General features: G+C 48.9%; 1 protein-coding gene across 1 annotated transcript; it reads left to right on the plus strand.

The window, feature by feature from the left end:
• The first annotated feature begins 1,355 nt into the window (after positions 1-1,355).
• LOC119100505 (sodium-coupled monocarboxylate transporter 1-like) lies at positions 1,356-14,994 on the plus strand. Its single transcript, XM_037223593.1, has 10 exons — positions 1,356-1,557; positions 2,154-2,301; positions 2,420-2,594; positions 2,884-3,062; positions 6,063-6,179; positions 6,616-6,745; positions 9,235-9,442; positions 10,751-10,881; positions 11,374-11,570; positions 14,928-14,994. The coding sequence occupies exons 1-10, from the start codon at positions 1,356-1,358 to the stop codon at positions 14,992-14,994; spliced, it is 1,554 nt and encodes a 517-aa protein (XP_037079488.1).
• The last annotated feature ends 8,500 nt before the right edge of the window (positions 14,995-23,494 follow it).

Consider the following 23,494-nt stretch of genomic DNA (forward strand, 5'->3'; position numbering starts at 1 on the left):
ACACCATCCAAGAACCTCATGCGTCAAAACTGCAACCACCAGTGCCGCCGAATACGCTCTGCTGCATACCTATAGTAAGCACAGTGGGCGCTACACGGGCGCTGCGTTTGCAAGTATTTTTTCTGCTTGCGGCAATAAACCTTTAAACGTGCAATCATTGTCAGTCCCGTCAGGACTTGGGAAGTAGTCAGGCTGGCTCAGAGTTGCTGAGCCCATTTAGCACCGAGTATAAGGACATGAACATAATGGCATGGTCACTCGACATCTGGCTCATGCAGTAACGCTGTCACTATCAGCCTACACTGCATATGATATTGACATGACGTTAGCTTCGCTTGTTCATTCCGTATGGTGTTCAAATCAAATTCGTACCGTTCAAATATTAGACTACGCGTATCTTTTTCACGACTTTGAGGATGTCCTGTCGACCGATTAACAATTAAAGCAACACGAACATGGAGACTGTACCTTAACTCTTCCAGTTCCAACTCTAGGTAACGGCATTGCTTCGCCGTGGTGTAAGGGCCAGTACGTTCTTATCATGAATTTCATAACCGCATCGGTAAAATATACGCTCGAACTTTCTTCCAAAAGCTAATTTTCTTAACCTTGAAATGAACTTCTTTCAGATATATGATTATTTTCATCCACCGTTTTTGCTGGGCACGACTTGGTGTTCGCCACTGGGTCGACGCCGCGCGGGTTATGGAGACTGGAGCGTCTAGCGAGTTTTTCTGTTGCTAATATTTGCGAGCGTGAATGTTCAAAACTACATTTGGTAATTTCTATCATTAATCGATTCTAGCCGAATGTTAGAGCCAGAGTTTTTTTCGGCTTAAATAGAGTCTACTGAATCATTGTAAAATTAAATGTGCTGGATATTTATTTCATGCAGTTAATTAACGCATGATTTCTTCAGTTTAATAACCATCAAATTCATGCAGAAGAAACCTCGCGGTAGCTTATGGTATCTGTTCCAGTAATAGACGGTAAAAATAGACAATGTCAAAGAAAAGCATGCTGTCATTGGCAAATGGGCCATGCAGAGCGCTTTTCTGGTGAGCCTTTTACCATCAGGGACCCTGTGTCAACCATGTGCTCCCCCTTGCCAAGTCTCTGGCCGCGTGCCCCTGCCATGCCCTAGTTGTACATTATTCTAGACTTCGAGAGACGAAGGTGTTGATACTTTATCGTTCGTGTCGAGCATACGAATGTCCGAATCACGTGTCAACTATGCAGACTTAAGATATGCGGATTCCGCCCCGGTTTGTGCAATAATCACTGGCAACATTTGCTGCAATCTGTAGAGACGTCATCCCAGCGTTCTTGCTTTCCTTTCAGAGCCGGCCGAGAAGATGGCGTCTCCGAAGACGTTCGGTCTGGTCGACTACTGCGTGTTCGGCAGCGTGCTGTTGTCCTCGCTGCTGATTGGCGTGTACCACGCCTTCCGCGGCAAACAGACCAACGCTGAGATGCTGCTTGGCGGCAGGAACATGGCCATCCTGCCCGTGGCCATTTCTATCATGGCAACGTTCCTCTCGGCCATCCTGGTTTTGGGTAAGCTGCCAGCTGTGTGGAAGTCTCGTGGCGAACCAGCGCCCGTCTCGAAAATACTTCTGATTTGTGAAGAATTTATTTTCGGAGGACATTATCGGAGGACAAAACTTCATATCCTCACGCATTCATAAAGGAGGGGAAGATAGGTCTTTGGACTGTAATGGCCAATACTCAGACTTCCGTCCAACGTCTGACCGCATATATAGGACTTGAGTTCATAGTACAATATAGGCCCCTTAGAACGTGACGATGACAGTGACAACACCAGCAAACAAACATAGCACTCTTTTAGACGTAGTCCTCCCGGTGTTATTTATTGGAACGTTGTAATCCACCTAGCTGTAATGACGTACTCCACCTAGCTGTAATGACGTACCACTCAGCTAAAATGATGCACCCCACCTGACTTTAATGATGTACCCACTTAGCTGTAATGATGTACTCCACCTAACTGCAATGGTGTACCCCACCTAACTGTAATGATGTACTCCACCTAGCTGTAATGATGTACTCCACCTAACTGCAGTGATGTACCCCGTCTAGCAGTAACGTTATGCCAACACCATGGCCGATGACGGTGCATCGGCCTGGGGTAGGTTCGCCAGCCGAGATGTATATGAACGGCACGCAGTACTGGGTGATGGTACTGGCACTTCTCATCTCCCTGCCGTCCGTGGCTCTGCTCTACCTGCCCATCTTCTACCGATGCGGTCTGACGTCTGTCAACGAGTACCTGCAGCTCAGGTATGCTGTCCGACGCCGGGCATGTCGGTACAGTCACAGACAGCGACGTAACAGCCCCTTTTTGCTGAGATGCAACCAGCGCGATGCGTCTCTACCGCCCCATGGTTGCATATTCCAGGTTTGACAACCACGTCCTGCGAGTACTCTGCGTGCTGGGCTACCTGGTGCAGACATCGCTGTACATGGCCATCGCCCTGTACGCGCCCAGCTTGGCCTTGAGCTCCACCACCGACCTAACCCTGGAGACCAGCATCATCTGCACGGCGGTCGTAGCGACCCTCTATACAACGATTGTGAGCGGACCAACGAGCTGTGAGGGGCATGACGAGTTTGGCATCATGAATCGTTGTTGGGGCTATGTGTCAGCTATTGAAGGTCAATGTGAGGCATTTGGAAAACGACGGCTACAGTTGAGAAACAAGAGGTCAGCGCCCCCCAAATTATGATAATCTCCCGAGAAAAGAAAGGTGTGCGGTTCTTTGGGGAAGAGCATCACAACGTTCTTTACAAAGAGTCCCAAGGTGATGAGGTGTTGTATCCAAGGGGATATTCTGAGACAGTGGCCGGGTGTTTCATTCTCAGGGAGGTCTGAAGGCCGTGGTCTGGGCTGATGTTCTCCAGGCAGTCGTCATGGGTGCCGGTATGGTAGCCATCATTGTTCAAGGCTCCATCAACGTGGGAGGATTTGGCAACATATTCCACATCAACGCCGAACACGGCAGGATGAACTTGTTCGACTTCAGCGTGAGTCCCTGGCAAAGGTGGGTGCTCCAGTCTACAGTAGATAAGTACTGATGGTGCGTCAATTATTTCAAAACCAACGCATGTGTTAACGTGCACTGGCATGTACACACACACACACACACACAACCTCAGCTACAGCTCACAGGAGAGCCATCCAAGCGTCCAAGATCGCAGAGTCCAGTGTTCATACTACCCAAGATCGCAAATCCGGCGTTCATAACATCCGACATGTGTCCAATTCCGTGCTCATTGGGACCGTTCATAGCATCTCAGCGCGTAGCGTCCAAAGTAGTACCGTTCAGTATTCATAGTGTCCAGCGATCACGGTATTAGGAATTAGTTTTGGATTATTGCTGCTAGATTTCACAACAATGACATATTTTCTTATTTTGTCTATAAATGACATATTCAACCTGGCATTCCACTGATGATTACTTGATAATGCGGAATAAGGTTACTACGAATTACTTCGAATGTCTGGCGGCTGTGTTCGGCCTGGGCGCAGCCGCGTCCCGAGGCTTGCTGACGGACTGTGCGCACGCGCGCCTGGCGGTGTCGCACCCGGAGACGCGGCGACCTGCGCGGGCTCGGTTGGGACCACTGCGCCCGCGGGGCAGCTGTCCCGCTGTGGCTGGCGGCTAAGACTTGCGGACGCTCACGGGGAGGGGGAGGGGGGGGGGGTTACAGAGGTGTAGGGGGCACAGGGCAATGTACTTGGCACTTTGGACATGTACAGGGCACTTTGGACCCCAAATGTACAGGGCACTTTGGACCCCAAAGGAGCTTATGGACTCTGAAGGGACTCATAACCGGCTGAACAGACGTAGTTTTTTATACAAAACGCAACCCAGTTGGACGCCTGTATGCTTCATTCTTTACTGATTGAGAGGGCGCTGATTGAAGGGCTGTAAGGCCTATGACGCTGTCCAGAGGTCCTACACTGCTCCTGGGACCTTATATGTCCACTTGCAGGGCCAGTCCGATCGCCAAAGAACTTCCCACATTGCCCTTGATTTCTTTATATTTGCTCGGAGAGCCCCGCGCTGTCGTCCGGACCCTTTCCACTGACACGTCCGAGTGCCCTTGTCAGTCAGGGCCCTACCACGGATTTTTCTCATTCGCCCGAAAGGCCCTATACGCTTTAGCCGAGGTCCCACAAGTCAAACAGCCGGGGTGTTCTGGGTTGTACAGAAGCCCTTCACGTTGGTCTCAGTTAACCTATTGACACACCCGCAATGAGCTCATGGGTCTTCGACATCGGTCTAGGGTGATCTCAGTTCCCTGTCACTTGTGGAGGGCTCTACGCTCTTGCCGGCGGCCTCATCTGTCAACATGCTCGAGCACTTGATCGTTCGGGGCCCCTCCACATCAAATTTTGGGTGCTTCCAATTTCTTTCGGGGGGCCCATCTGTTAGGCTCATCGGCACACTTCATTATTCAAAAGCCCATCACACTTAATCTTGGGTACTTCCTATTGGTGTCTGACGGGACCGCTTTGGACTCATCTTGACGGGCTCTTGCCGGCGGCGAGCATCCATGACTGTTGTGAGAACAGACTTGTCAACCGACCCTCGAGAGCACTGAGCTCGCCGACCGAAATCGGGAGCCGCCATTTGCGTTCAACCTGTCGATGATTCCCTGCTAGTCTTTGGCTTTCCCATATCGTAAGAGGGCATACGCCGTTGACGGTGACCTAAATCCTAATAATAATGATTGGGGCTTTACGTTTCAACGGCTGTCAGGGACATTTCGAAACAGATGCGTTCATTAGATACCATTAGGGCTGCGATGGCAGTTTGGCCGGATAACCTTAGTATCACGATTGGAGGAAGTGCGTGCTTGGCATTCAGAATGGCTATGGCAAGAAAGAATGCTTAACATTTAGAATGTCAGCACATGTTTGCCCCTTGGTGTATGTGACAGCTGTATATCAGATGTGTCCATCACGAGTCCTAAATTTCGAACAGTTTCTGAGTGCTGCAACACCTAATCAATGAACATGATGGATAGATTGTCTCGGATTTGACTAAGCTGTCGACGGCCGCCAAACAATAACATCTTGGTCATAACTGGCCATGACATGCATAATGACATGCAACATTTGTTGCATAATGCCGGCATTTTTAAACAACAATGTAGTTCAGGTCATTCGTTAAGTTTAAGTCCAGTGAATTGACTGAAGAAAACTTTTGGTTTTTACTTTTCTTCACTGGGCTACAAACGCGTCGTTCATTTCAATTAGCACCACAGATGCCTGAATCAACAGCCCGCAATAAAAGGCCCAGATAACTGGACAATAGCCTTCCACGACCACCGCACGGCTACTGCCGAGTACCAGAGATATTCAAGGCCATGGGCCAGATATCAACGTTTTTAATTCCTTCATACGCCTGCACAGTGGTTTAACTGGGTAACACTGTACACCATGATGCCACTCGTCGGCATATAGGGGTGAATGCGGCTGCGGTAACCCTCTATCGGGCAATGTACAAACCGATAGGCTGCAGTTTTCCAGGAAGTGATGCCGCAACTCAACCCTTGGATCCCGCGCACGCTGGATGTTATGAGCGCTGAATGTTACGAAGTTATGCCCTCTCCAACAGTCACATGGGATGCGGCAGTTTTGGATGCTGCGTTCTTGAATGTTGTGATTCTGCTCTGTCTAAGGATGTTGGACAATTTTGGATATTATGAACGCTGAATGCTGCCATTCTGGACGTTTTGACCATTGGACGTTATGAACGCTGGATGTTTCAATGCGCTTCCCTCTCAGGCGGAGCTCCTCGCTCTATCCTTTCCCCGAGCCGACTGACATAACTGTTAGCTGACAGAGCTGTTAACTGACAACCGGCATGACTGACAACTTCGTGAGGCGGCTGAACGCCATGATTATGTATGCCTGCGTCACATTGTCAAAGTCGCAACTCCATTTCAATTTCCACAGTGCCATTGTCAGAAGAAAAAAAGCTAAGAAATATCTTGCACTAATTGTGGAAAACGTCGTGCGTTCGCTCCAGACACAACTTCTGGAACGTGTTCTTCGGCTACCTGTTCATGTGGACCACGGTGATGGGTGTGAACCAGAGTGCGGTGCAGCGCTACATGAGCCTGCCTACCATGAAGGCGGCCAGAACGTGAGTTACGTCCACTCCGACTGTCACATAGAAGTGTGCCTGCGATGCGCAATCAACAACTAATGGATGGCGAAAGTCCCATTCCATTGGCAGATAAGCTCCGTCTGCTAAGGCCTCGGCGGATCAAGGAAATTCCATCACGGCACGGAAGTAAAAGCCCAGCACTGGATATGTGTGTTGGAGCAAGTTAGCTTAAGTATATAAAACCGTATGTTGCATGTTGAAACTGTCACCGGTGGGTTCACTTATGGTTGGTACCATACTTGACAATTACGTTGTGCCGTTTACAGCTTCAATTTGCTTTGTATAACCATACATATGTCATTGTTGTAGTCGCATTCTGATAGTAATATGCATCCAAGCAAGGAGGGCTGCTGTGGCGGCCATCTTTGATCTGTCCTGATAAGGGAACCAATGACACTGCTGTCTGCTTCAGCGCCTGCCTCCTTAACGCCCCGGCCAACATTCTCTACATATCGCTGGCCTGCCTGTGCGGTCTGGCCATCTTCGCCACGTACGCCGACTGCGACCCGCTCCGGATGGCTCTCATCGAGAGGAAGGACCAGGTGCGGCTCCCGATCTGAGCGAGGAATGAGGACAGTTCTGACGTGGGGTCTCACCGGTGGGTTGCCTGGCAACGGATGGGATCCACGGAGCGAAAGACCCACTGCGAAACGGGTGGAACCAGTCATTTTAAATCAGGCCGTGAACCTAACGCGTTCCGAGGCAAGGAAACGTTGGGAATATTGATAATGCTTTGGTTGGAACTAGGTGGTTTCATTGAGAATTATGCCAAGCCTGTGTTCTATAATTTACGAGCTTGATGAATCTCCATGTGCTGCGTTAACCAGCCATGTGTTTACCTCAGGCTGAATCGTGAATTGGCTCACGAACCAATCGTTTTGAGGTGAGCCACGAACTGTGTTTGCTCGTTAGGAAAAATACCGCTTTGAGCCATGAGCTGATTTTGTAAGTTCGAAGCAGCAAGCGCAGCGCTGTCGGTCCTGATCTAAAGTTTGCCAAATCTCAGTCAGGAACCAGAGCATATTACATGGTACAGACATCCTACATTACTGTAGCCTGTGTCGTTATCAAGGAAAGATTGTCTGCTACCTTTAAAATCTGAGGTCGGTCATATATTTTCTTGTCAATTGTCAGCCCCGATGTTGAATTGCTGACATGTCATCGCCGGCAGCATGCCTAGTACCGGGTAGTGGAAATGTCATTACCTTTAGGTGAATGCACCTGGCTGGCACTTGACAGGTGCAGGCTGCCACCTGTCAGGTTTAGTACATTCTGGTGTACATCGCATGCTACATAACTAATGGGTCTGGGTTGTAGGTGTCGGGTGGAATGTGCCAGCGCAGACCTGAGACTTAAGAGAGCTGTTTGGAAACAGTTTGCAGGAAAGGTACTGTTTTCTGCACTGCATTCCCTAGACCTAGCAAACTGAAACCGTGACCAACCTCCAATTGTACAGAGGGGTTGGTCGTGCGGCATTGCGTGTGCGTGTGTGGTGTTTTCAAATCATCTGTTCGTGTTTTAAACTGTTTTGGCTTACACTGAACGTGTGTGTTCTCATGATGCAGCCATTATTCTTCGAAACACGTCGTGAGATGGGTTTATGGGTTTGGAGCATGATATTAGATGCACAAGCTGATTATCACATGTTAATATCAGTCACTTCTTTGTGAGTAAGTTATATATATATATATATATACATATATATATATATATATATATATATATATATATATATATATATATATATATATATATATATATATATATATATACATATATGTGTATGCAAACACACACATGTCATATAGCCCACGAGCCAACTGGCACAACATTTATCGAGAGCCGATTGACGGCCGTTATATCTGAAAACCGTGTTCATAAACGCCAGATATAAACGCCTCGATAGTTGTATTTTCCTTGGACTTGATTGCCGCATGGCTTATGAAATGGCAGGCTTTGAATGACATTATTATGACGTCATGAATATTACATATTTCGTCATGAATGCCAACGCGGCTTTGAAATACTCTCCCCGATTTACCTCTCCCCATTTTCTATAAAATAGAGGGGCTCAGGTCTTAAGCCGGGCAGAACTGTGAATAGCACCAAATGGTCTTCAAAATGGCTAGTTCAGTTCGGAACCCCGTACAAATGTGGAACACTCCTTTAACCGGATCTCAAAGTTTCAGCTTTTCACTTTATCTGGTCTGTGTTCTATAACCTTACTCCTAAAGTTTCGTGTGACGACCACGCCGAAAATTGGCGTGATACCCGCACTCTGTTTAATTCCAGCACCATCACTACTACCTTGCATGAAGCACCACTGTTTTGTTTTGTATTTGTTCTGAACTATGGTCCTTTAGTTTCGAAGTAACCCCATGGAGTATATCCGGAATGCGAGTTGATATTGTCGCTTCATTTCTGAACTCAGCTAGTTAGAATGACGCACGTGTCAATGGTGCGATATCGCAAACCAAAGTCAGCGTCACAACAGTTCTGACATTTTTTTAAAACAAATTTCCCCAGCAATGCCAAAAGAACTTCTACACTTCGCAATATCCCTTCGCGCATAAGAAGTTTACTTAAAAGGTAATCCAAGGCTGAGGCCATGATAGCAAGTCACTGCACATTCTCAAATGACCTCAGGTTTCCACTTCGGAGTCAAGGCTGTCATGCCTTGACGAAGCTATTCCAAACCTGAGGTCGTGGCAAAACTGACGCAAGGGTGATAAAACGTGACTCGACCTCATATGACCCAATTACAACGGTTGTAGACCACATACAGAAATACCACCTTGTTGTTTGTTTGCTTGTTTGTTTGTGTTTTTCTTCCTTCGTTTGAATTCACATTGGACTTCGTCAGACGTGCGAAAAGCAAGTGACCATAGTAGCCAGCCTGATCACCCACACCACGGAAGTAGGTGAAACCGCTTTTGCTGGCGATGGCTTGAGGGAGTTTTAAGCTACAGTTTCAACGTGGAACTGGAGCCAATTCCTCAATAGCTTCAGGGATATGTCGTGTTTGTTTCAGCTGGTGCCCTATTTCGTGCTGGACCAGATGTCCTACCTCACGGGCCTGCCGGGCCTCTTTGTGGCCTGCATCATGTCTGGAGCGCTCAGCACCATTTCCTCCGGCCTCAACTCGCTGGCAGCCATCACCTGGCAGGACTTCTTGAGCAACATCAACTTCTTCAAGAGCATGTCACCAGTCACACAATCTTGGATAACAAGAGGCATCAGTGAGTCTGGGGTATAGGGTCAAAGGAAACATTACTGTCACAAGAGCATTTCAGCGAAACATTTTGCCGACAGATTGCCAGCTGCGTTTAAAGTGCAAGTCAAATGGCATGCAAAGTTATTAACATTATGGGTGCTACGTTCACATTGACGTCACAGCTATGTACGGTGCATACTGCGAAAGTCAACAAGAGCGCGGATGGTTGTTCGAATGCGACGCGCTCGATTGGGGGGGGGGGGGGGGGGGGGCAATTTGATCCCGAGTTAAAAAGAACAGCTAATAGAGCTACAAACATCATGTTCACCGTATAGGTAGGCCAGCATGTGAACACACGTGTCACATTTTGAGACCTCTAGGTGCGTGACCTTGGGGTCAAATAAGGTCATACTAGTTCAAGGTTTAGATGGGTATATAGATAGGTATACAGGTATCCGATTCGTTCAGCCATCTTCTCTCTAGCTGCTTAAGCGAAAGTTCGCTGCTGATTATTTCAGGCCAGTGGCCTTATTCGGCCTATAGAAGGTCGTGGCGTCTAAATACCTAGGAGTTTTTATTTTATAATTGAGATAAGCGTAAAAATTACCATAGATAGTGTGTTCCTAAAACACAAAACATTAATCGGTCGTTTTAAGTCGGTAATCGTTCATTTCCGGAAGACTAAATAAGATGTCTGTCGAATTGATGATCTGTGGTCAAGAAACTCCAAAAGAGCATAAAATCTGTCCCGTAAAGCAGGTTCTCCAGTGGCAAAGCAGTTTGCTTTGACCTCGGTCTAGCCATGTACCTCACCCAAGGTCAATGGAATGCTTCGTAATCATAATTGCAGTTGTCTAATTGTTTGAGAACTATCTCAAAGATGTGCAACTTCATCAACATTCCATTGTACGATCAGCTTGAACGATCCTCCATGAATTGCCTTCGCTGAGATTGTCAGGTCTGGTTTTGACCTGCCATTGGGTCAGCAACCCCACAAGGTACATCTATTTTTTGCATGCAAAAATCCGCCAATCAATTGCCTATAGCTACGGGAAGCTTGGCGCCGCCACACCGCGAAGGTCAAAACTGACTCTTGAAAAGTCTTAGATGGGTGAAAGGGAGAATCGACCAATCCCACCCAAGCGCGTATTAAACTTATGCAGTTATGAAAAGCCCGTTGGTGGGCACAACGCGTGTAGTACGATCAGTTTCATGGTGGTCGATGTACTCATGATACACTGTCCTGCGTGAAAAGAAACGCAGATGGCAGAGGGAGAAAGCAAACTCGAAGGTCACCGTATTTCGGCAGGTTTACTGTACGGCTGTCTGACAGTGGGTATGGCCTTCATGGCCAGCCAGCTCGGGGGAGTGCTGCAGGCTGCAGCGACCGTCACCGGGGCCGTCAGTGGCCCTGTGTTTGGCGTCTTCACGCTGGGCATCTTCATTCCGTTCGCCAACGGCAAGGTAAACTGGATGACAACGAAATGAGTGATTCGGCGCCTGTTGGGTAAATTACGCAAGTCGCGATATTTGGATAAATCTGTATCATTCCATGGGCAGCCGAAAGTGGTCATTATTCTGTATTCCAGCTCGAGTTCCATCTGCATAGATCTATAATTCATCCATTCATCTACCAGCCCAAAATAAATGGTTTAGTTTGGTTTAGAAACAGTTTCTGGACCCATCCCGAACGATTTCGATGGATCTTTAATACGACCTCTCCGGATTTTTTTCGTTTTGGCACAGAAAACCAGCGTGACAAAAGCGATGTGGTAGCAACAACTTGAGTCGTCCCTCACTGTAGCTCAGACCGCCTTCCGCATCAAATGTTTACGTCATCTTAGCTCACCGCTGTTTTCCGTAGACCTGCCCAAGAACAGTACCAGCCATCAGGCCATGATAACCGCACGGTCTCCAGACACCGAACAGACTGTCCACGTCTCTCCTCCGTGGCAGGGTGCCGTGGCAGGACTTGTAACGGCCTTGGCAATGGGCGCCTGGGTAGTGGTGGGCGCGTACGGATCTGGAGAACAGCCCGAGCCTCTACCCACCTCTATCGCTGGCTGCGGCACCAATCTGACGTCACTGGTGTCGTCCACTACACCACCACCAATGGACATGGGCCCGGTGCGAACAGAGGAGGAGGAGCCCAGGTGCGTAATAATCATTGCTTAATGTAATGCATGTTGATCGGTCGTGCTCTCAATTTCTTTTTTCTTGCACGTTTTGGTCGGGCCGAGCTCCACTACACTCATTCCACGGTTTGAGCTCATCGCGCTGTTGCAAGGCCTTACATGATTCAACGGCTGAAAAAGATGTCATGCTCCGTCCTATCCAGCCCGGTGTGTGGTGCCCTGCGTACTTTGGTCGGTGATGAGAGCTACGTCACCGAAAATGGAATTCTTTGGGACGCTTATTTAATTTTCCTGGGACTGAAGCAACGTTTGCGGAGTAAAACCTGTGTAGCCTGTTCAGCGTTGCTGAACAAGCTAAACACACTAATTCCTGTGATATTGCCTCGGAAAGCTTTCAGCACCACCCCATCACCCAGGTGTGTCAGCCCCGTTCACAAAGTGTCTGTGCGTACACAGACGCAACGTGAATACTAATAGTTTTCACAATAACAGCGTCATGAACATACAACTGCTGGTGAATATATTTTTGAATAGGTTGAAAAATTCCTTTAATTTGTTACCCTCAGGCAACTAACATTGCAAGTCCTGATTTTAAGCTAATCAGGTCATTCACTATTGGCAGCAGCACACAACCACAACCTGTATTTTGCCCTGAAGCCCTGAGTTTACTCCCTGCATTGCTAAGCGTGTCCGTGTACGTCTGGTCCCAGCACGCTTTTTGACAGTTTTTTTATTTTTTAGACGGGCAGACAGTCACTGCTTGAAATCAGACAATGTTACACGAGGAAACGAGGTTGTGGGCCAGCTGCTGCCTCCTTTGTAAAGCCATTCGACCCTCTTGATATATCAATATAAACCAGCCGTTGTGTCCTGGCACCCAAACACAGATCGCGCAATTTCTGGCCCGCTGTCATTACCTGTCGTAGGATTTGGTCAACCACCGCATGCTCGATTCTCGAGTTTTGGTAGCTAAAATCCTGCTCAGGAAGTGGAACAGTATATAAATGCCACTCAGGGAGTCGGACTCAATATAAATGTTCCGTGTGGTGTTTCTCTGCGTATTAATTGCATCTCCAGTTGCACAAAATTCGGCAGGGAAAATCGAGCAGTGTTGTGACGGTGTAACACCCTTCGGCCATTCGCCGCAGAGAACACAACATCCTGTACCTGTTCTGACTTGGAGACATTCGTCTATATTCGTATGCATGTCTGGTACTAGGAACAGGTCATATGCAGGTGCTGGGAACTCCTAAAGTGTACATAGTGGGCCTCTCAGTATCGCGACGTTCTCTGACCTGACGCCCACGTCCTGAAGGCTTTTGTGGCCTCGTATGCGCATGAGGTTGAAAGCGCTAGTTCGGCCCGTGGCAAACAGCTGGGTCAGATGCTCCGAAGAAATTCTCTGGGAGGCCGAATGTGCTGGACACTGTCCCATCTTCAAGGAATTGTATGAGCAGAGCATCTGGCGTCGGGAGCTAGCGGTGGCTCGCTTGCCTTAACCATTAGACTGACAAGGCTAGTGCCAAATGTTCTCGTCGCAGTGCGTTCGCAGACGTGGTCTTCTGTGCCCAGGGTGCGCTCGCTTGAGACGCGCTCTGATTGAAAGGCTGGACACCCGTGCTCAAGCTTTGAACGGTTCAGCACACCATATAGACGAAGCGGTGTCATTCGATCCGCATCTTAAAACGTTCTAGTGATTGCATTGAGAGTGGCATTGCTTTAGAATAGGGCTTTCTCAGCAACTCAAAATCAGCTGACTATGACAGACTCCTGTCGAAAGCAGCGCACAAGAACTTCACAGAATGTGAGATTGATAAGTCTCTCCCATAGAGTTTTGCAAGAGGGTGTGAGCAACCCTGTTTCCTGTTGCCGTGGTGCATTCACGAGTTTTCGTCCATGAGGAGATAAAACCGTTCGTTAAACTACACTGCGTCAGTTTGTTCAGACGGCGCTGATTCTGTTGCGCTGCGGAGGCCGACGAGAACGCGGACACTCAGATGGCGAAATCGTCGACAAATAGTGAACGACCTACGTTCGCGGGCAGTAGGTCGCTAACAATGTTCACAATAATCGCGAACAGTGAAACGCTTAGGCTCCCTCCCTAATATACCTCGTTTACTGTACGACACCGATCTGTGAAGGTGCAGCTTATCCTGTGACACTGTACGCCACATGCGTGTGTCTTCATCAGAATGTCATAGCGCCAGACGGTATCGCAGAGGTTGTAGATATAAAAACGTAGCTATATTATGCCGTCGGCGTATAAATGGCCCTGTTGTAGATGCTTTGTTAAAAAACAAGATGAGATTTATTGAAGATCCGGCCCAATGGAAGGAAGATATTTCCCACACATGGCAGAACGGCATGTGTGGGAAACTAAAATTGAACAAGGATGGAAACTGGATTTTGTGGGAGGATGGGGCTGCGTTGTCAGAGAGAGGGACAGCATCTTACACTACGCACGAAGCCCTGTGTGCCGGGAGCGGTCATCAGACGATTTGACCGCTAAATCATGTGGTGCCGTGACGTCATCGTTGGCCTGTAATGTTGACTTAGGGGGTTCGCCAGGAGATGCGCAGGAGCCGTCTGATTGGACATGAGTTGATGGCATCAGTGGAATAAGTGGCCGACTATGAACGCTGAAGGGATGACAGTGGCATGATGGCACGTCTCAAGGCATCAATTGTGTGCCTCGACCTTTTTGTATACTCGCAAGTGTGGTATATATCACGTGTGATTGTAACCCCTGGTTTTTCCGTTTTTGTCTGAAGAAATGTGGGAAATGCGTTTCGGCCGCGCGATTTTTTTTCCCCTAACCGCAGTACCATTTATTTTATTTCCCGACCGCCGTAAGACAATCTTTTTGCGAACGACTGCTCACAAGCCCTCGTCCTCGCGTTTCAGTTTTCTAGACGAATATATCTACGGTATTTCGTATACGTTGTATAACGCTCTCGGCTGCCTGGTATGCGTCATCGTGGGGAGCGTCGTCAGTCTTATCACAGGTCGGTTCTTTTTCACGATTTTTGCGATTTCGCACAGTGACTAATGAAACGTTGTGTGTTTCTGGACTTTATTTGATTTCGTTTCATGGCGACATTCAACATTTGACACTCAGCAATTGTTATGACACATTATAGAGGAATGCTTTTGCTTCTTGCTCGTCTTCCTTTGTCAGTGTTTGAGGGAAACCACAACTTAAACTTCCTAGGTAATCTTGCTAGCGCAGTGACTAGCTTAAGCATCGGTTCACACTAACTTGAATCCGCCATTTTCAGGATGTAATCGAAGGAAGGTTACCAAATCGCTGGTCAATCCTGTCGCCTACAAGCTCCTAAACGGGGTGAACCGTTTCCGACGTGATGACCCTTCCAGCCCCCAATACGCCGCTGACAACGCCGCGTTCCTGATGGCCAAATACAAGCAGGCCGAGGCGGGCTGACTGGCACCGCACTGTTGCGCTGCTCGTGAGGCAGCCAGCTGTGCGCTGTACAGACGAGCGTGGCGCACCGATGCTGTACAGACGAGCGTGGCGCATCGGCCCGGCTGCGACGACGGTTGCACGGACGCCAGGGAGCCGACCGAGGTCTGTGTGACGGGCCATATGCTCGATGATGGACGCCATGACGACCTCTGAAAGTCGCTCTAATAAACCTTGCATTCAAATCATCAAAGGAATTTTCCACGTTTGTATGGGGGTTTGAAATCAGTACCCATCTCGAAGACCATTCGGTACAGATCACAGCCCTGCCCTTCCTGAGATCCATATCCCTCTAGTTTCTGAGGTTCACAACGGCAATAATGTGCAGACTATTTCAGGGAGACTATTTCAAGGTCAACCAGGAATTCAGTACGGCATAATAGCATCATTTAAGTTCTGTCATCCTATTAGCCGTGCAGCGATCGAGGCCAAGAAAAGAATTGTGCGGTGACCTATGTCGGAGGTTCGCAAGCACGACTTCCAGACAGAGCGCCCGTCAATTGACCCTCAGTCATTGCTATGCAAGGTACGATGACGTGATCAAACAATGATGTGTTGAGGAGTATAATTACTAAACGGAAAAATCGTGTTGCCTAAAACGCTTAAAAACACCAATAGATAAAGTGGGCTTATTTTATCACATCTGATGCTTGCTTCAAGATCTTCAAATGTGGAACATACTCATTAATGAATGGGTCTGTACTCATACATGGGCATGTAAGGCCGGCTGTCGATTGGGTTGGGCTGTGCTACTTGCAGCGCCTCTTCTGCAGGAGCCTGCTGTGAATTATGGTCTAAGTTGTTCTGTGTTATACGATACGATGTTTTATGCTCCTGGACGAGTTGCATATGTGTGTGTGTGCACGTGTGAATGTCATCTAGTAGTCCCTGACCTCTTGTTTCAGCATTTTAACGCGGCGCCGTAACTGGTACGAGCTCATTGTGGGTGGTCCCAATACATGTCCGAGTCTGAGCCTGAGTCTGCGTGATCGGGCTGAGTGTGTTCCACAGCACTAGTCTTCTTCCTATCTTTATAGCCCCAGAGTGTGGCCTTAGGCCGAGACAACTGGCGACGGCGCAGTCTGCTCAGGCCCGTCGTCATCGCTGTCAGCTGTTACAGACTGGAGGTGCCACTTTCGAGCTGTTTTAACACGCGCTCGGGTGGGGGTCACATTGAACCCCCAAAGGTTTTGCAGAATGGTTTCCGAGCGGCGCGCCGTTGCCGCGCCAAATTTTGCATAGCTATAGACGATTGAATAGCAGATAGCCTGGCATAAAAATTTAGATCAACCTTGTCAGGTCGCTGACCTATGGCAGGTCAAAGCCAGGCCATGGTTTCAGCGAAGGCAACTTCTAGCGAAGCTTTCAAACTGATCCAACAACGGAGTGTTAGAGAAAGCCATACATCTCTAAGACGCTTTCTCAGGCAACACAACAATTGAATGAGCAAATTAAACTGACCTCAGGTCAAGTATGAAGGTCACACCAAGGTCAAAACCAACGTCTTTTGTTACTCTAGGGCTTGCTATATGGGATAACTTCCGGCGCTCATTTCGAATTTACTGATAGCAGGAACCGCATTATACATCTTCCACGGACTTTTTAGAGGTCAGAATAGGTCATTGACCTAAAATGACCCAGGTCAACATTTTGTTTTAGGGACATACTGCCCAGCGTAATCTTTGTCGCTTAGTCAAATACAAAACTCAAAACAATCTTGTATGATTTTGGTCACCTTGACCTTCGAAAGGTCAAAGAAGCTCACTGACCTTGCAATGAGCATGTGACCTTTTGCTTAGAAACTGTTATCCAGGTTCTGGGGGAACTTTGGAGACAGACCTGGAACTTGATCTTGTTTGATCTTTTTGACCCCAAATTCATAATCTAGGAGCCTGAAACTTTGAGCTAAGAGAGTTCACATACAGGTCAACGCACTCTGCAAATTTAGTGTCTCTAGCTTTCTTAGTTCCCGATATCTCAGGGGTCAAATTGCCCCCCCCCCACCTGAGCGAAGGCTAGCCGGCCACCCGGGCGCGTGTTAACCGGCGCACTGCGGGCCTGCATGCCTAACAGTGGCACCTCTACAGGCATACATGGCTTCAGTCACAAACGAAGGTTTGTGACTGATGCAGTGGGGTGCGCAACGTCAGCTACCATGAAGCGCATAGATTGAAGTTCGAACCAGTGCGTCACTATAGACCATGTGATACGTCTGTTTCCCCAGGGCCAAAGTGCGCTTTGGAGAGAGATCTTGTACCTAATGCCAAATGGCAAAATTCAAAGCCATGGCATGACGTTTCTTTAAACTCGCGTGATAACGGCCCTATGTTTTCATATCCCTTTCCGTAAAAAAGTGTTTCAAGCTTTCGTAGCATATATTGCACTATCTTCTTCAACAATTAGTGCATGACAAACATTACAGAGCATACATTTGGAAATACAGCAAATGAAAAATATTGTTTTGATGGTGATGAGCGGGAGTGCACTAATATGTCTCCAGTCGTGGTGATTATTTAACATGGGCATTTTGAGCTATCCAGAGGGATTTCGAGAAAACTGGCTTTGCCGACCAAATCGGATGCGTCTGATCTAACAGCAAGTGAAAAGCACAGAAAAGGTGGCATGCTCCCTTTAAAATACCTAAGCAAGCATGTGCCGCCAAACAAGCCGACGACGCCGTCAAAATTGGCTATTGATGCCCTTCAGTCCTTTAGTCGTGACAAACACATCGCGTTATATCTGCTATTACACTATTATTATATGATTTAACACATCGTGTTACACACACCGCTATATCTGACTGCCAGCTGCTCACCGACCACCTTGAACCGTTCAATGATTCGGTACTGGCCGCCGAACGTCACCACATAACAATTATTTGCTGTGGTCGTTGGCGCTCTGGCGTGCTGGCACTTGTCCCTTGTCATCACTTGTTTACGATGCAAGTAAAATGCCTTGATCTAATTCATTTGATATCCGTGCTGCTGCATTCAGTGAACCCGGAAATATCGAAACTGGTGACGGGAGGCGCCTTTTACGCCCACGGGTCTTCCATACAGGCTGCCAGGAAGGACGACAGTGACCTAGCCGGGCCTGTGTCCGGAGCATTAAGTGGGACTCTTGGAAGGCCGGCGCATCGCTTGGACTTACGTAACACAATAGACATAACATTTGATAAGATAACGGTGGAAACAGCAAGATCTGTGAGAGGAAACGCATTATGACAGATGCGCAGGGGCCACACCAGCTCTCGTGGAAGTTAGCATAATTTGGTATTGTGCCGTTTAGGGATCTTCGTTTCGGAAGATCTGTCACACCAACTTTTCATAGCATTTTCAGCCAACGGCAGAGACACGACGTGACATGGGACGGTATGTACGACCTTCCATTTAGCCTATTGTCTACTGCACTCGGACGCCTCACAGCTGTCGGTGCGCGTGTTTGTTCGGTGTAGTTGGTTCGATGTACTTGGTGTGAGATTCAGACAGTCGGGCTCGACTCGCAGCGCTCCGCGCCCGCCCGCGATGCTGCCAGGATCTCCGCGTGTCCCACGGAAGGCAACGGAGTAGGTTTCTGGTCAGATAAACGCTCTCGTGATGTCAACTGCAGCATCGAATAAATTATTGATGGAGCGCCAATGTCTACGTTTTAATGGATGACGCAGTGGGAGCGACAGGCTATGATGTCAACTTGTCAATGGTAACCTCAAAAAGCAATGTCCCATTTTATTTTTTTCTTCTAGTAATGGATTGCGCTCACCACTAGCTTACCTACACATCTACTGTCATTTTCAAGCCATGCGTTGTTGCGCGTTGGGTAGATGAACGTCCAAACAGGTACGTTTAAACCGGACAACAGGATGGCGGTGACAGTGAGACAGCGGCGACGAATTGTGAAGAGACACGTGTACTAGAATATCATATGTATCTCACATCGTGGGATGCACTTATGGTAGGTACGGGCAGTTGACGCCCAGTTTCAGATCGCGCAGATCGCTTGTCAACCACGAGTACAATATTCATGCAACCACGAAAGTGTTCTGCTGGTGCCGAAACGTGCTCAGACAGTTCTATACACGTCTACAATGGTGAGTTAAGGCTGGAAAATTAATTCCGCATTGAGAGCACACCAGGTGGCACCACAGGTAACCGAACTCGGTCCGTTCATGTCCGCCTCTACTGACCACGCTTTCCTGACCAGGACTGCTACCACCTAAGGCCTGGGACCTCTCGTCGTGCACTTGACATCCCTCCAAGTCATGTTCCAGCAGCCCGAGCCGGCCACAGCGCGGGGTGACGCAGGCGGAGCTCAGCGGGTGCCGCACGCTAGCGCCAGCGACAGGGCGAGCACGGGACAGGCGCCAGCCGGCCGGCCAGCCCGCGAACCTGCCTCGTCCACAGGCGTCAGGCTGGGGCCAGGGCCGGCCGCGGCGAACCGGTACTGCGCCTGGAAACCGGTGGCGTCGAACGGACCATTCGAGTGGAACGTGATCCTGAGGGCATGAGGTCAGGTGTCAGCCAGGATGAGGGGACGAGGTCAGACGCCAACCAGCCCGAGGGCACGAGGTCAGACGTCAGCCAGCCTGAGGGCACGAGGTCAGATCAGCCAGCCTGAGGGTATGACATCAGGCGAAAGCCAGCCTGAGGGCGCGAGGTCAGGCGCCAGCCAGCCCGAGGGCACGAGGTCAGGCATCAGCCAGCGTGAGGGTATGACATCAGGCGTCAGCCAGCCTGAGGGCACGGGGTCAGACGTCAGCCAGCCTGAGGGCACGAGGTCAGACGCTAACCAGCCTGGAACGGATGAGGTCGGCCGGCAGTCAGCCCGCAGAATGTAGCTACCGAGGGGTGGTGGTGCTACATTGCTATACAACATGACAGCCAGGTACCGTAATGGTTATAAAAGTCATGGTTATACTGCATGTCGGCCGCCACTTACTGCTCGACAACGTCGGCAGACGGCACTGCAGGCACGATCGCAGTGGAGAATCGCCTCATTGTCACGAGGGCTGCACAACCACAGCCGAACATCTTGCTCTACTAAAAATGGCATTCTAATCCCTCAAACGCCACGCCTCCTGTCTAAGCCATGCCATCTAAGGAAATCTTGTCTTTTAAATAAATGCATGAAGAGCAATTTCATTCCGCAGACTGTCTGCAAACCGTCTTTACCACCCAATTATTTTCCCGGCGGCGTCTCATTCTACTACGGCTGGTGCATGTAAGCCGACCAGCCCTCCACGTCCCCCACCTGAGGAAGCGGCCGTCCGAGGCGAGCGGGTTGGGTGGGGGCCGGTCCCCACAGAAGCGCTCTGACCGCTGCCCTCCAGTCCAGCCGCCGCTGATCTGGACGTAGTCAGAGGCCGACCCTAGTGCACACCTGAGGAAGCAGGGCGAGCGGTACATGTGAGGTCACGCACTGCCAACGGGCTGGTTCACATCGTAGAAACTGTGCGGCTGCCTTGGCCTCCACCAGCATTGACCCCATAAAGCCCATAGTTAAACAAAACCAATAGCGGCGTTCGCACTACCGTGACGACCGACGACGATGTTGCCACTAGCATAGTTAAATCTGTTCACACCATGAGACCGCTTTGGACATAGAGGTGAGCAGCCTTCGTCATGGACAAGCTGATTCCCAGCACACTCACGGATATATTCCCTCGACGTCGAAGTACTTGAAGTAGATGTGCACCGTCTCGTTCTCCTCGCCCCACAGGAAGAAGTGACAGTCAGTGTTCCCGGGATAGTAACCGGGGGAATTCGGCGACCCAAAACTCCCCTCTTTGGCGGCGCTGCTGCGGAACTCGAAGGCACATGGACTCGTTTTCAGCTGCAAACCGGTCGCGATGCCGTAGTCTGTGGACAGATATGCTTCTGTCGGCAGGCGGCGGTAAGCCTAAGAGCACTGAACGGTGGTCACTCCTGCGACAAAGTGTATACACAGTTTTAAGATTGCTCATATCAATTGGCTCTATTCTAGAGGCATAAGTGGCCTAGTTTCGTTGAAAGGAGTGAGCCACCTTCGAAGCATATTTAAAAAGCACACTACGATGAACCATTGGGATCTGTCATGAATATGCGTAACACTGGGGAGTACTAATGTTAATAACTGGATCAGCCACAGGACATTATCAGCAATAAACTCATTTCTTTGTCAAGTCCAATCTTTTAATAATCATTCCAGATCAGCAATTACCTTCTTTCTTTACTAACCCTCGAAGTCAGATATCAATATCATATCCCAATCACGGTGCAAAAAAGATGGCATAATTGCCGCGCTCAACGGTGGTGATAAACCACGGTTGTTCGGGCGTATTGACCTCCACTAGTTATGTCCTGTATGCGCGGCTGGTATCCTTCAGAAGGACATAGCCGAGGCACATTGCGGCACGCAGCTAAAAGCATAGCTGAGATGCATAAGACGCCAACATGCGATTGCAGCCTAGCTAGTTTACAAAAACATGAATCTCATGTAAACCCACAGGCCATAATACTTTCTACAAACTGGTAGGTGGCGCTGAAGCCGGTCGCGTCGCCGGTGGCGCCGCCTGTGGACAGCTCCAGCAACAGCCGACTGTCGGGCGACATGAGAGCAGCAGGGCGGCTGGAGCCGCACGTCCTCCGCAGCAGCTCCGGTCGGCCGTCGGCCCGGCCGTACACGGTCAGCGTGCCACCACCCCGGCACCTGCCCGCAAGGTGTCGGAGGTCACAACGGGCCGAACGGCACGCACCAGAAGTCATCAGACATCGCAGTGGCCAGGGCAGCCTCTCACTGACGCCACAACAAACGCTGGGCTACCGCATGTTGCCGGTGGTCCAAACAGCGTCCAGGGTGTAGTTGACTTACGGTTTCAGAGAAGAATTGCTCTTCAAATCAAAAAGGTCAAACTGAATCCTTATCCTTTCGTTGCCCCGTCCTTGGAATTCGTATCTGCGAAGAAAAAAATACACGACAGCGGCTTTTGTGGGATGAATACAACACTAATTAGTTGTCTTGTGAGAACAACACTGACATGCCACAAAACGTATGCGTCTAAACCGAAATCAAAACAAGCTTTACACCGACAACGCAAAGTTGCAAAAATATGTGCCGTGATTGATGAGCGTAAACACTTGAACCCATCCCAAGCCAGCGGTTGCGAGCTTTTGGTTAAACGCATACAGGTAGAGTGCTTTACGGTTTATGGACACATTCTTTTTCGTTGCAGCAGTTCTTGTCTGAAGAAGTCTCAAGACGTACGAGCATGTTGCTACTTCCCGTAGCGGATAACGCTTAACTCACTAGGAAGTCCATGCACGTCCGCAGGAGTCAAAGAGGTACAGTTCTTTATATTTACCTGCACAGAAGGTTTGGGGGATAAGGCGAAGGGTACCCGGGACTCTGTATGACTCCCGTTCTTGAATACCCGGACAAGATCATTCGGTTGCAGTTCGTCTCTGAAAACACAACACCCAGGTTTGCCTGACGCCACTGGTACATGAGCATTGCCATTCCATGTGCACCGCATAAAGCAGCCGATAGTGAGTAACAGAGGCATAGTGTCTCAAAATCTGCTAGGGAAGTGCCGAGGAAAGAAAATGGGTAAACCCACAAAGAGCGCCAAGCTATATGCTTCTCCTACGAATCGGCACACATTGTTTTTCAACTTGGGGAACTAAGGACCCCAACTAGATAGACAACTACACCCGTGATGATTAAGCTTTTCTCAGACGCAGGATTTAAGTGATGCAGACCGCGACCTTGACTTTTATGTCACATGAGGGTTCCCCGACGGCTATCAGTGGTCCCTCCGTTATGTTCCAGATTGGCTACTCTGCACTTAAAGGGAATATTCCAAGATTGAAGATGTTTAAATAAGCATCATATATGATGAGATAAGCCCACTTGTACTATTGGTATAGTTTGCAAAAGACTGTTCTAGACAAAAAAAAATCACTTTTAAGTTCATATGCCCCTCAATACGCCATCGTTTGACTGCGTCATGGAGCCTTTGTATGACGTCAGAGAGGCTGCCAAATTGGCCGCACGAAATTGTCACCTAGTGGACGGGCTGACTCGCTTGTAGTACTTCAACTTCTCGAGAGGTGTCGCAAAAATGAATGTGGTATTTCCCGAACCCAAATATCGTTGTGTACGCGATTTTGAACCATTTTTCGCACTGTTCTTACGCATCGTTTTTCCATTTACAAAATTTTCATAAACCAAACAAACTGAAACATACGACATCGCCGGATATAACATCATGCCCGACAATAACGCGTAAAATTTATCCAAACAGGAGATTTGGCTGCTGCTAGCTCCGGCCAAGACGCCAAGAAAGTAGTAACCTGGTAGATCTCAGACTTGTTTACATTTATCTGCTCGTTTCACCAGGCCCGTATATGCAAGTAGGCAAAACAAAACGGGTGGCTGAAGTGCTGACACTCGCAAGCACAGGTGGGGCTATCGATAACAGCGTGAG

Source organism: Pollicipes pollicipes, unplaced genomic scaffold (assembly GCF_011947565.3).
Source record: "Pollicipes pollicipes isolate AB1234 unplaced genomic scaffold, Ppol_2.1 Scaffold_4881;HRSCAF=5763_pilon_pilon_pilon, whole genome shotgun sequence".
In the NCBI taxonomy this organism is placed as follows: domain Eukaryota; kingdom Metazoa; phylum Arthropoda; class Thecostraca; order Pollicipedomorpha; family Pollicipedidae; genus Pollicipes; species Pollicipes pollicipes.